The sequence below is a fragment of the Marmota flaviventris genome, chromosome 7 (assembly GCF_047511675.1).
Source record: "Marmota flaviventris isolate mMarFla1 chromosome 7, mMarFla1.hap1, whole genome shotgun sequence".
Taxonomy (NCBI): domain Eukaryota; kingdom Metazoa; phylum Chordata; class Mammalia; order Rodentia; family Sciuridae; genus Marmota; species Marmota flaviventris.
This window is the reverse complement of record NC_092504.1, coordinates 111,871,953-111,886,254: the sequence shown is the minus strand read 5'-3', so window position 1 is coordinate 111,886,254 and position 14,302 is coordinate 111,871,953. Positions and strand designations below refer to the sequence as shown.

The 14,302-nt window shown below is 36.0% G+C and overlaps 1 protein-coding gene across 2 annotated transcripts; it reads right to left on the bottom strand.

The window, feature by feature from the left end:
• Positions 1-406: 406 nt before the first annotated feature.
• On the bottom strand, positions 407-14,132 carry Ppid (peptidylprolyl isomerase D). 2 transcript variants are annotated; one of them, XM_027926630.3, is made up of 10 exons: positions 13,937-14,132; positions 11,696-11,836; positions 9,549-9,655; positions 7,046-7,234; positions 6,109-6,231; positions 5,864-5,970; positions 3,967-4,108; positions 1,559-1,645; positions 1,426-1,468; positions 407-674 (listed from the first exon to the last, which is right to left on the bottom strand). In XM_027926630.3, the coding sequence occupies exons 1-10, from the start codon at positions 14,019-14,021 to the stop codon at positions 586-588; spliced, it is 1,113 nt and encodes a 370-aa protein (XP_027782431.1). In that variant the 5' UTR covers positions 14,022-14,132; the 3' UTR covers positions 407-585. The 2 variants fall into 2 exon arrangements, with proteins under 2 accessions (XP_027782431.1, XP_071470681.1); XM_071614580.1 differs by lacking the exons at positions 11,696-11,836; positions 13,937-14,132 and adding an exon at positions 8,956-9,121 and having other exon boundaries at positions 9,549-9,617.
• Positions 14,133-14,302: the final 170 nt, after the last annotated feature.

Sequence of the window (14,302 nt, the reverse complement as noted above, 5' to 3'; positions counted from 1 at the left end):
CTGAGTAATTGTGACAGACTAGATGGTGACTGTAAAAATTTTACTATCTGGCCCTTCACAGAAAAACTGCCAAATCCTATGTGTCATCTCTAAGCATAAAACACCAGCACAAACTTACCACATAATGTATAAGGATTGAGGGAAACAATATACAAACAAGTGTTCATCAATTCATTCAACAAGATATAACTTAAGGAGTTTGAAAGCAAACTGGAGGTATGGAGTTGTGGCTTAGAGGTAGAATGCTTGTCTACCACGCGTGAGGCACTAGATTCGATCCTCAATACAACATAAAAATAAAATAAAAATTGTATCCACCTATAACTAAAATATAAATACTAAAAAAAAAGCAAACTGCACACCATTCTTTGTGAAAGTACAGATAGAATTTTTAAATCAACTTCACTGTATTTTTTGCCACTTTTTATTAACAGGGAACCTGTATCAGTATTTTAAAGTGTAAACAATGAAGAACTGAAATGTCAAAGGAATCACATTAGCAATCACATATAGACAATAACTCTTACATTGTCTTATTGCCTTTATACAATAAATGCATAATATTTAAGCAAAATTGAATCCTTTCTAAGCAAACATTTTTGCATATACTGCCTTCTCTTTATCTTTCTCTGCCTTTATCTTCTGTTTGACTTTCAGCAATTCTGCCTGGATGGCTGCAAAAAAATAGGCAATGAGTTATTTCTCAAAACAAAAAGATTAGGATGACCAACAAACGATTATAATATCACAACTCCTCCTCCCCATTGACAAAACTTTTCTTCTGGATAAAATAACAACCCTATTAACAGAAAACTCTATTCCAAGAAAGCAGAGTTCACAACAACCCTGAAGCATAATTTCAGAAGACTGCCAACTGAGAGAACTCAATCACATCAATACTTGTTTCTCCATCTCCATTAGAGAGAGTAGTAGCTACCTTGTTTTATTTTAGCAACAAGGGACCAAAGAGATAAATATTTAGATCTGGTGTTGCTATTCACTTTTGGCTTATTTTAAAGAAATAGATTTATTTGTCATAGCTTTTCCAAAACATATCCAGTATCTAGAATACTAGATTACTGCCATGAAGGAATGGCCCCAAAAATTAGATTTACAATGAATACTATACTTGAGTATTGACCTTTCAAAGAGTGTCACAGTAACAAAACAGGATCTCAAATGATAAGGCAGAACAAACCATATTAAGTGCACTGTGAAAAACTAGTGCATTCTTGAGAGGAATGAAAACAAGCTCTATCAGGGGAGGACCTTGTCTTATTCACTGATATACATGGCCCAGTAACAGTCATTCTGTAAGATCCACTGAACAAATGCCTGATATCTGCCAAAGTTAAGAGTACAACAGTTCATGAGCATAATTTTAAAGTGCAAAATGAACTTTGACTACAAAAACAGCCAACCTACCTTTATCTTCTGGTGCTATCTCCTGAGCTTTCTTAAGATCAGCCTTTAATTGAAAAAAAAAAAAGTTGTGAAAAATTAAGATCTAATTTACAAAGGTGACTGTTTATTGTAAAACATTTGAAACAAAATTTACCAGTGCCTGATCGTATTCTTTTAATCCTTGCCATCCTTGAGCTCTTCGATACAGTGCTTTAGTATTTGATGGGTCCATTTCAAGAGCCTACAAAATTTAAAAATTATAACTATCTAAATAAATACATTTTTCAGATTCATTTATTGCCTGACACCTTCAAATCCACTTCAGCTGAAGACTATGAACAGCTCTCTTTTGCCAGTTGGCACAGTGTGACAATTTGTCAGCAGAGGGCACTATATGGAGGAAGAAGGTGTTTCTTGTCCATATCTTTAACATGCTCCTCAGCACTGTGGTTTCTCTCTCTCCAGACTCAGTCCTAACTAATGTATTTATAAAAGAAAACACTATAAATGAAAGTTTGTAAGTTGTCCCTAGTGTCTCTGGAATAGTTCCAGGACAGCTCAACTCACCCCCTACAAATTAAATCTGGAGATATTTAAATTTTTAATATAAATGGTTCAGTATTTGCATATAATAACCTATACCTTTCCTCCCATATATTTAAAAGTCTTCACATGTTTAGTACAAAAGAAATCTTCAGTCTGAGGCTGGATAAATCTTAGAATATGGAATCCATGGATACAGAGGGCCAACTATACATGCTTTTAATTGAAATCTAAATTTCTTGGGAACATGAGTAACTTTATAAAGATCTTTTCACTAAAATAAGTATTTTTAAATTAACATTCTATTTATATATTTTAAAAGCCAATAATCACAGATTTACTGAAAAGGAAACATCTGCCTCACAAGTTATGGAGACCCAGAGTAAAGATCAATTTTTTCTTTTTTAAGTTTTTTCCTCTGTTGTATGTTCCCTTCTAAATATATTCTAGGACTGGGGGTATGGGGGTATACACTGCTAGAACACTTGCCTTACATGAGTAAGAGTCTTAGATTTGATCCCAAAACTGCAAATATATTTTCTTATCCTCTATTCACCTATCCTAAGCAGATTTTTTTTTTTTTTAATGTAGCAGTGTTGGGATTCAACCCAGGGCCTCATGAATGAATGCTAGGCAAGTGTTCTACAACTTAACTACACCCCTAGTATAGAATCTCATTTCAGTTCTATAGCTAATCTATAGCTTAGTGGGCAAAAATCAAAACATTTAGTTTGGAAATACTTTCAAACAACTATATAACAGGAAAGAGAGTCATAATCGATATATTTTGAGAAAGGTAATGCTTTCTGGTTTTATCAGTTAATGTAACTGGATAGCCCTCATAAAGACAAATGACCTTTCTGTGTGTTCCAAATAGCACACATTCTCCCATACAAGGTGTGATGACCCTAAATAGAAACTGGCCCCCTCCTAAACTAAATCTATTAAGTTTCTTGGAAATATGAATCTTGTAATTAAAAACAAACTAAATTCACTGGGTACATAAAATTTGCCAAGCACAGTGCTAAGTACTTAAAACTTGCTTTATGATCTTTTACAACCATCCCATCTGGTAGGTATTATTTTCAATTTATAGAAAACAAAATTCAGATTCTATAAAAATTAGGAATCTATACAAGATCACAAAATTAGCTGAATGGCAGAGGTCTAATTTGAAAAACCATGCTGGGTGGGGCTGGAGTTGTGGCTCAGCGGTACAGAGCTCAACAAGCATGTGCGAGGCGCTGGGTTTGATCCTCAGCACCACAAAAATAAATAAATAAATAAATAGGGGCACTGTGTCCAACTACAACTAAAAATTTATTTTAAAATAAATAAATAAAGGGCTGGGCATGTGGCTCAAGTGGTAGCGCGCTCGCCTGGCATGCGTGCGGCCCGGGTTCGGTCCTCAGCACCACATACAAACAAAGATGTTGTGTCCGCCGAAAACTAAAAAAAATAAATATTTAAAAAATAAATAAAATAAAATAAATAAATAAAACCATGCTGGGACTGGGGGTGGAGTTCAATGGTAAAGGCACTGGGGGTGTGGCATGCCTAACTCCACAACCCACATACCTAGTCATTCCTAACTTTGTGTTCCAATGCTTAGCATATAATAGGTGCTCTCAAATGAATACATGAACTGACAAATGCTTTAAGAGAAAAATAGGAAAGTCTTTCAAAGATATTAAGTACACAGGATTAAAAAGCAAAATGAGGGGCTAGGCTTGTGGCTCAGTGGTAGGGTGCTTATCTAGCACATGTGAAGCACTGAGTTCGATCCTCAGCACCACATACAAATAAATAAAATAAAGGTATTGTGTCCATCTACAACTAAAAAATTTTTTTAATTTATTTAAAAAAAGCAAAATGAATGGATTTAAAGGAAGTTCTGACGGTCCAAAATATTTAGAGACAATATGCAATAAGACATATTCAGATATGTAAAAAGTAGTTTTGTTCAAGTTGGTAAGCCAAAATCCCTCTCCTTCAAAAAGTTCAATATTACAGAGTTACCTCTAAACAACTGTCAACTGCTCCCTGCCAATTTGACATCTTCAGTTTACAAGCACCAATATTCAGCACACAGCTTAAGGCTATAGACTGCAGCCTAGATCCATCTGCTTTCTCAATAACAGCCTTTGAACTATCCACATATCTGGAAAAAAAAATTAATAAAAGCAATATGTAATTCCACACAAACAAGACTTACTCTACTACTTCAAAAATACCAAAAAATGTTACATCATTTCTGATATAAAAAGCAGATACTAGGGCTGGGGTTGTGGCTCAGAGTTAGAGCGCTCGCCTACCATGCGTGAGGCACCAGGTTCGATCCTCAGCACCACATAAAAATAAAGATATTGTGTCCATCTAAAACTAAAAAGTAAATATTAAAAAAAAAAGCAGATACTAATTTAATATCCAATCTTCACAATCTTCTTATTAAACATTTTTTTATTTTTATTTTTTGTTACGGGCCAGAGACTGAACCCAGGGACTCGAGCACCCTAATAAACACACAGTCTACCACTGAGCTCTACTCCCATACCCATTATTTTTCTTTTGAAGGTCATTTTCTTTGAGGTATTTTTATTTCCTAAAACATTTTTTCCCAAAGTGTTCAAAAAGAACAAACAATTCCCAGGAGTCAGGCGTGGTGGCACACACCTGTCAATTCCAGCAACTCAGGAGGCTGAGGCAGAAGGATGCCAATTCAAGATAAGGCTCAGCAACTTATCAAAGCCCTAAGCAACTTAGCAATGCTTGTTTGAAAATAAAAAATAAAAAAGCCGGGGATTTAGCTCAGTGGTATAACACCCTTGTGTTCAACCCCCAGTTTAAAAAAAAAAAAAAAAAAATTTTTCCCAAATCAATTGTGCAGTAGTAGTAACACACCTCTAAGTTAAAACTCAGGTCCCATTAGGTACTTTCCAATGTAATTGTATTTGGAACCAGGAAGGTACCAGAGGGTACTGACTGGCAAAAGGTGAAGAACAACCATGTAGTGTTCATTTTTAATTGTTCACTGAAAAAGACCAAGAAACTGAGCATACCAAGCCCCCAGAATTGAGCTGCTAAACTTTTCTTTCTTTGAAATTAATCAGAGCTCCTTAGAGAAAGTGCTGATACCAGATACAAAAGCCAGGTGATTATAAGATGACTTTGAAACAAATCTTGTGTCAGAAAGCAAGCAAGTGATCACAGATTGTCAAAATGAGGCTGGTGATATAACTCAGTGGTAGAGCTCTTGCCTAGCATTTGTGAGGCTCTGACTTTAATCTCCATCACTGAAAAAAAAAAAAAAAAAACCAGCAAGTCAAAATGAAATGGGCTTCCACTGAAGAATATTAAACTCTTCGAGTACCAAAAAGAATCACAGTATTGCTACATTAATAAACCAAAATGAAAAAACCGCAAGTCTACAACATTACCAAATGGAGGGCAGGGGTTTCTTACACAGAATGCCAGCTAACAACTGTAGAATATCACAGTTCTCCAACAATTAGTGTAATAAACATGGGTAAGGATCTTTAATGACACTAAAACTACTGTGTCAAAGGTTGTTGGGTTCTGGGTTTCCATATAATCTCAGTATCACCTCATGGGGAAAAGGGTCTCCTGGAACAGACACATCCATTCCACTGGTACAAAGTGAACAAACTCTGGTCAAACTGATTTACACCTTCACGATATTATATAATAGCAAAAATACAATATTATCTACACCTCAACTCTTCTGTATTTTAAAATTTTTCAAAATAAGCTGCAGCAACAAAAGAAATGCAGCTATTTCAAACACAGCTGTTTATTCCACAGGGAATTTGCCAAAATACAATGAGGAATTTGGAATTTCAATTTATAATTCAATTTACAAGATCTTAACAGTAATTTATTTAAAATGTTTAATTACCTTAAAACCTTTGCATATTTTTTCATGGCCATCTCCCAGTTCTGGGATTTGAAAAAAGTATTTCCAATGTTTTTTAAGTCTTCTGTTATTAGTAAAATTTTATCTACCTGTACAAAGGAATACAAACACATTGGAAGTTAACAAGTAATATAATAGGTTTTATCATTATACAGAGTGATACAAAATCCCAAACTTTTTGCACTAAAAATTTTTATTTGTTAAAGTACTAATCTGAAAGTACTTACATCTTTTAAGTCTATATCTGCATCCTCTGGGAAATCTGGATGACTATCGCCAGAGCCATCTTTTGGTAATATTCCCCAATCATCCCCTTCTTTGAGTTCTCCACATTCTGCAATAACGCACAACTGTAAAAATATAATGGAATTGTAGAAATATACTACCATATTAATGAAATATTATTTTAAAAAGTCTTCTTTAAAAGCTATATAGTTGTAAATAACAACACTACCAAAGTCATAGACTTCAGTTAGAAAACTTTTATTATAATTACAATAATGCCCTTTTTACTTATTTATTCCAACTAATATAACAATATCACTATCTACTTAGGTATTCAGAAGCTCAGTGTACACACAGTAAATTGTTAATTTTACCATTCTCCATGTTAATTATCTTTTGGTGAGGTATGAACTTTTAATTTACTATAATTCCCTTCATACTCTGAATGCCAAAGCCTGCCTCCTACAAGTAACTAAGTTTCCAATGCCCACTTACAACTTAAGATGCACAATACTATGGTCATTCTGATTCACAGACATCTAGAACACAAGTATCTCCAGAAATCATACAGTTTAAACACTTTAGGAACAATGGATGAGGAAAACAGGCCAAAAAAATTCAGTAAAATGATCAGGCCAAATCTCTAGAATAAGAATCTAGGTTTGCTATCCTTTTTCTACTGTGTATTATTACACACACTGGATCAAAACTTTTGCTGGTATAGGGAGACTTTTAAGTAATCTAGCAAAATTACATTAAATTTGAAATAAGAATTAAAAAGCTTCCTTTAGACAATAGGTACAAAAATAAAGTGACAGATGCAGGCTCCTAAATCAAAATCATCCTAACATTTTCCAATTTTTCCAGCTAATAATCACTAGAACATTTTAAGATAGAAACTATGACAATATGTATATTTCACTATAACTTTTTACTTACTTTGACAGGTTTTTCACCTTTCACTTCTACATTTTCCAGCATCCTTGCCACACCTATGCCTTTAATTACTTGGCCAAACACCACATGCTTCCCATCCAAATGAGGAGTCGGAACTGTCGTGATAAAGAACTGAGAACCATTTGTATTGCGGCCTGCATTTGCCATGCTCAGTAAACCCTCCCGATCATGCTGTAGGAAAAAAAAAAAATCATTCAAAGAAAATGAAAGTTAGGATATTAATCTAAACTGTTCTTTTACTGACCACTCACATAAAGTCAGGATGGTTGGTAACATGAGCCATTCTACCATTAAATCAAACTAATTTTTCTTTCTTTACTTTTTTGTTTTTGTTTTGTGGTACTAGGACTGAATCCAGGGCCTCTAGCATACTAGGCAAGTATTTTAACACTGAGTTACATACCCAGACTACACTTTTATTTAAGAAATGTTCTATTACCTTTACTTTGTATAAACTGAAACCTTCGATGAACAAAATAGGGGGTATTTGATCACTTCTTAAACTTTAGGAAAAGCTAATGAAATCAAATAAGATAACTGAAATGGAGGTTAATTTCTAAATTGGTCACTTTAAGAAGATGCTTACACTTCATTTTTAAAATAATCTAATAATATATTTCTACCCTTTTATGATGGATGCTCTTGAAGACCTGAAGGGTTTTCCCACATTCAGTAATAGGCCTACATTATTATTTTTCCTTTACACATCCATCAACTGGGAACAGTAATGGGATATTGAATTTGACTAGTCATTCAGTTAAGGTACTTTCCTAATCACAAAAGAATCTAAACCTTGTGGCTTTTATATCAGGTAAATTAACTCTTCAGGGAGTGTACAAAGGAAACTGCTACCTACATCTTGAAATAAAAATTCTACCTTGTTCAATAGTTCTGTCATGAAAACTTCATTTTTCTATTTTATTTCTTTGGCTTTGTAAATACCTCCTCATTGGTGATAAATTCTAACTCTCTAAGTTTTTCCACCTAAAATGCCTTTTATCTCTCCAATCTAAATAATTCAGCTTTCAAGGCTACCAAGATTATAGAAGACAAGAAGCAGGTCTCCTTTCCAGAAGCTTCCTTTTTTTTTTTTTTTTTTTTTTTTGGTATGCATGAAATCATTACATTATCTTGGTTTACATTCTTCCATTAGCTTCTTTTGGTGTTTTCCTCAAAACATTAGCTATAATATTAACTACTTTTCTCAGTTTTCCACTGTCTTTGTCCTCATCCATAATCCTTCAATTTTACTTATTTTATTTCTTGCCTAAAAAAATTTCAGCCACCTTGCAAGGCCAGGTTTACCCATTCCTCCTCAATGTCTCCTTTAATAACTTGGGCCATATAAATCACATCCTTGCCCCAGAGCACACATAAAGTTTTTATTACTGAGTTGTGAATCCCTAATGTGAAAATCCAAAATCTAAAAGACTCCAAAATCTGAATTTTTGTGCAGTAGCATTCACAAATTCAGATTTCAGATTTTGGGATTAGGGATGCTTAACTGGGAAAGCAGATGCAAATATTCCAAAATCCAAGGAACTCCAAAATCTGAAACACTTCTGTTTCTCAGCATTTCATACAAGGGATCCTCAACCTGGATCAAATTTATACAAGTTAAATATATTCACTCAATTTAGAATTTATTTGTATCTTATTATTCTCTAGTTGCCCCATATTTTTAAATCTTGTCTCCAAGGTAAAATTATAAATTCCTTGTCATCAAGGCCTTTCATTTTTATAATCTTTCTGGTTCCAGTGATAGAACTGAGCATACAACTACAGTCAATAAGTACTATTTAAAAGAATGATGACATTTGCTTTTCAAACTTTCCTCATTACCTTGCTCATATTCCTCATTTCCAAAGATATCACTTTACTTTTGTACTTACATGTCCATTCTTAAAACTTGAATGATGCAATATACCCCGATTAGATCTTGAGCCAATGAAGAAGGCACAGGTACCACTAATGTCCTTTAGAAGCTTGGACATTAACCACATCCACTAGTTTGCAAATCCCCTGACATCATGGATATTAGCGATGATTTTTGTTGCTCTTCAAATTCAAGAATAAAGATGCACAAATTATCATCTTTACAACAAAAACATTTTTCCTGGAATCAATTTGCCATATGGGCTCATTTTATCAAGCCAATTAGAGACTCAGCATCCCAGGTATTTATTGGGGCCTTATCACATATCTTAAGAGAACTCATTGGCTTAAACGAAGCATGTAAAAACTCTACCACAAAGAAATAATAGAGTATTTTTGACAAATAAAAATTATTACTGGATGAAGACCTTCCACAGTAAGATAGATGCTGGGCTGGAGATGTAGCTCAGTGGTAAGGGCTTGCCTAGTATGTGTAAGACCCTAGATAACTTAAAAGTGCAAGCACCACAAAAAAAAAAATATCCAACAAACATATTTCACATGTGTAACCTTTATGCTGGCAAAAATATACACTTTCTCCTCACTTTACCTTATAGTAGAAATTTTCATCTTCAAATTTTTCACCATAAATACTTTCTCCACCTGTCCCATTCTGATTGGAGAAGTCTCCACCCTGAATCATAAATTTCTTAATAACTACAAAAAAAGGAGAATGGCTATTAGTGACTGACACATGGATAGCTTCAGCCATATTAACTAATGAATAGGTAATAATAAAGACAACTTCCTAAAGCATTTTAGTCACAACATCTTCCCATTTGTCTTTCTCCACCTATCTTTTTTATTTATTCTTTTTAGTTACACATGACAGTAGAATGTACTTTACATATCATACATACATGGAGTACAACTTCCCGTTCTTGTGGTTGTACATGTGGAGTTATACTGGTCATGTATCTATATATGAACATAGGAAAGTTATGTCCAAATCATTCTACTGTCTTTCCCATTCCCATTCCCACTTCCTTCTCCTCCTTCCCCCCATTCCAATCCCCTCCACTCCTTTCCACTCCCTTTTGTGAATCAGCATCCACATATCAGAGAGAACATTTAATCTTTGGTTTTCTTCGGACCTATCTTAACAACTCTATACTTTTTGCAATCTGAGTCCAATCTACATTTTACCACCTGATCACCTACAAGTAAAACTGTCAATGAAACCCAAAATATGGATATCTTAAGTTTTCTCCAACATATCTTGACTCTAACTTCATCTTACATAATGATCTATTTCTTCCACCAATGAGTTCTTTAAGTACAGCAACTCTTTTTCTTCCTTGTAACTATGTATGTAGCTATTCAATAATGTTTGCTGAATGAAGACCAATTAGTCCTAGTATTTTTTACACCCTAATAAAAATACTTCAGTAAAATTATCCCTTTATATCAAGAGCTACCAAAATCACTCCCATGTTCAGAGATCCCTAGGACTCATGGTCTCAACATTTGATTGTATTATAATCATAAGGATACACAGCTGGAAAAAGACATAGGCAGGATCTGAAGAAATCCATGTGCAGGCTTCATTATGCTGCCTCCCTCCCATGAAGTATCATGGAACACATTTCTCCCAGCAATGAAGATGTAGAAACATGTACAACAGTTGTGCCCAAGAAAGCCAATTAGAGACTCAGCATCCCAGGTATTTATGGAGGCCTTATCACATAGATACTCTGCCTAGCATATTCCAAAATTCCAGACTCCCAAAAAGAAAAAGAAAGCAGATATTCAACATAAGTTATACATTTGTATAAACGGTCTAAAGACAGTAAATCACCCTTATGATTTAAGGAATGGTTTAAGTGCCAAGCTCCCAAACTCCAGCTAAGTGCTACTCTTAGAAGCAGACCTTTATAAGGATAGCAGCCTTGGGCCTGCTATGTTAACTATTTTCTACATATATTTTGTTAGCACATTGATGTCTTATGAAACACATAAGCAAATAAATGCTTAAAACATTTAATAATTGATCCTAATTTTTCTTAATAAATTATTTTTAAAAAACATATAACCACAGGACTGAGAGTATAGCTCAGTGATAGAGTGCTTGCAGTGAGCACTGCAAAAACAAAAAAAAATGTATTCATGTTATTCATAAATAAACATTTACTGAGTGATTACTCAATAATTATACGAGGTGCTAAAGACAAAGTGATAAGAACATATAGTTAAACTTATAGAACCTTCAGTCTATTGGGGGAACTGTTAAGTAAACACTAAATAAAAGAATGATTACAAAGTACAAAATGATACACTTTAATCACCAGTGTGTCCAAGACACTGAATCTACAATCTGCAGCCTTCTCAAGCAATCCTGCCCAAGAAGTAAAAATAACTCTTCTGTCACCAGACAGTCAACTACCTAAGGCCAGCTCACTTTATCATGGCTGTGCTCTTTCTTTCTCAATCAAATGGTTTAGGAGTGAAGAAAAACTTGTAAAGACAGGTGTAGTCCATTTCCCTATAGATAAACCCTAGTACTCGCCCATAATTAATTCCACCTCACAGTCCAGTCTTTATGAAATTGAGCTATTACTTCTCATGACAAAGCATCCTCTTAGGAACTAACTACACCAGTACTTTTTAACCTTTATTCCCATCTCAATGTTTTCTTCCCTAACTCCTGAAGAACAGAATTTGTCTGTTTGAAGATAGATTCAGAAAATGTATACATACTTCGATGAAAAGGACATCCTTTGAAATAGAGAGGTTTCCCAGTCGTGGATCCAATGCCTTTTTCTCCTGTGCACAATGCACGAAAATTTTCTGCAGTTTTGGGTACAATATCTGCAAACAATTCTAAGATGATTCGACCAACTAAAAGAAAAGAAAATGAAATTGTGTCAGTGTGCAAAAACAAACCACCAAATGACAAAAGGATAATTGGTACAACTATGGTAACAAATCACTCGTGAATTACTAAATACTTGCCTAGCACAAGTGAGGCACTGGGTTCGATCCTCAGCACCACAAAAAAATAATTAACGTAAAGGCACTGTGTCCATGTACAATTAAAACAAAAATATTTTTTAAAAAATATCATGAACATATAGCTCCTCCAACTGAATATCATTTGAGCAACCTCTCCCTAGCCCCTGGTATCTACCATTCTACTCTCTACTTCTATGAGTTCAACTTTTTTAGATGACACATTCAGGTGAGATCATGTGGTATTTGTCTTCCTGTATTTGGCTTATTTCCCTTAAACATAATGTCCTCAAGGTTCTTCCATATTGCAAATGACACTATTTCCTTCTTTTTTTAGGGTTGAATAGTATACTCCTTGGTGTGTATGTGTGTATATATACACATTTTATCTATTACAGGATTGATGCCATTATTTCTGCTATTGCAAATAATGCTGCAGTGAACATGGGAATGCAGATATCTCAACATACAAATTTAATTTCCCTTGGTGTTATGGTTTGGAATGTGAGGTGTTCCACAGAAGTTCATGTGTGAGACAATTCAAGAAGGCTTAGAGGCGAAATGAAAGAGGTTATAAAAGCCTTAACCCAGTCACTGAATTAATCCCCTGATAGGGTTAACTCCTAAGTTATCACTCAGTTAACCCAAAGCAGGTAGGGTGTGGCTGGAAGACATGGGTCCCTGGGGGCATCCCTTTGGGGTACATATTTTATATCTGGTGAATGGAGTCTCTTTTGCTTCTGATCATCATGTGAGCTGCTTCCCTCCACCACACTCTTTGCCATGATGTTCAACCTCACTTCAAAGCCCCAAGGACTAGAGCCAGATGTCTATGCACTGAGAGCTCTGAAACCATGAGCCCCCAAATAAACTGTATTCAGAATTTCCAATCACCAACCAACCACTAAGAGAAAATGAAGCCGGGCACAGTGGCACACACCTGTAATCCCAGCATCTCAGGAGGCTGAGGCAGGAGGATCCCAAGTTCAGTTCAAAGTCAGCCTCAACAAAAGCAAGGTGCCCTGTCTCTAAATAAAATACAAGATAGGGCTGAAGATGTGGCTCAATGGTCCAGTGCTCAAGTTCAATCCCCAGTACTAAAAAATAAAATAAAATACCCTTTCAGTGGTCAGGCTGGCCCAGTTTTATATGTATCTGTAGTCCTTCTCTGTACTTTGTGCAAACTGTCTAGTGCAGTCTTCGAAATAAAAGCTGAAAAAATTCCTCTTCTATACAAGGCCTTAAAATGCGAAAATTCCAAAACTGTTTTGGAATTAGCTCCAAAACAAGCTGAAGGTACATGTAAAAAATGTGTGTGTCCCATACATGCATTCAAACACACTGCCTGGTCAGCAATTGTAACATGTTATAGAAAAACAATTCAGTTATAAATATAACTTCACAAGGCCTTAGGAACTTTTAAGCAGGTAGGTATCCTAGGCAACAGTTCAATTCCCCAATGCCAAAATAGAAAAAACGTTTGCTTATCTGACCTCTAAAATTAGTAGTAAAGAAAAAGCACTAAGCAAACAAGTGGCTTTAATTTATAAGTAACATGGCAGGTGCACATATATGTGCATACATATACACACATAACATACACACACACACACACATTTTGTGTGCCAAAAGACGTGTTGAGTGACTGTAGCCCCGAAGACACACGAGGCTTCTGAAGAGCCCCATGGCAAATATAAAATAAGCTTATTTTGTGACAAGCTGGTGGTGCACAGGTAGAAGGCAAGTGAAATATTAAGACCACCACAATTCCTGAACTAGAAATTTCCAGAAACTTCCTCATGACCGACAGCATTAGCACAAAAGCCCTGGTTCCACCCTCACGCCGCATGCCGATCTTGCTCCAGATGAGACCCAGGCAGCCATGCCTCAGTGCTACCGAGCAGCCCCCGGCCCGAAAGGCACCCTGCGAGTCCCCCAAGCGCCCCCAGCCCCTCCTCCTGGGGCCCTTCAGCCAACAACTTCGCTCACCTCGCTCCTCTCCGATGTCCACGTCAAAGAAGACTCGGGGGTTACTGGGATTGGAAGGCTTAGCTTCTGGGGACGGATGCGACATCTCGATTTACAGACGCGTTTAAAAGCAGAACGCACGAACCTCGTGCACCACTAGTAGCACAAACTCCAGTGCGCTTTTCTCTGCGGAAAGCTGGCGGCGGCGCTGAGGAGCCACTTCCGGCGCCAGACCGGAAATCCACGATCCCACCTCCGCCTCTGCCTCCCCCCCCCCATCCGCCTTAGTGCGCTCCCGGGCGAGCGCGTGTGTGGCTCTCTGTTTTGTGTGCTCTCCTCCCGGCTGCTCTCCTACTTCGGTGTATTCTTTCGCTAATTTCTTCGCCT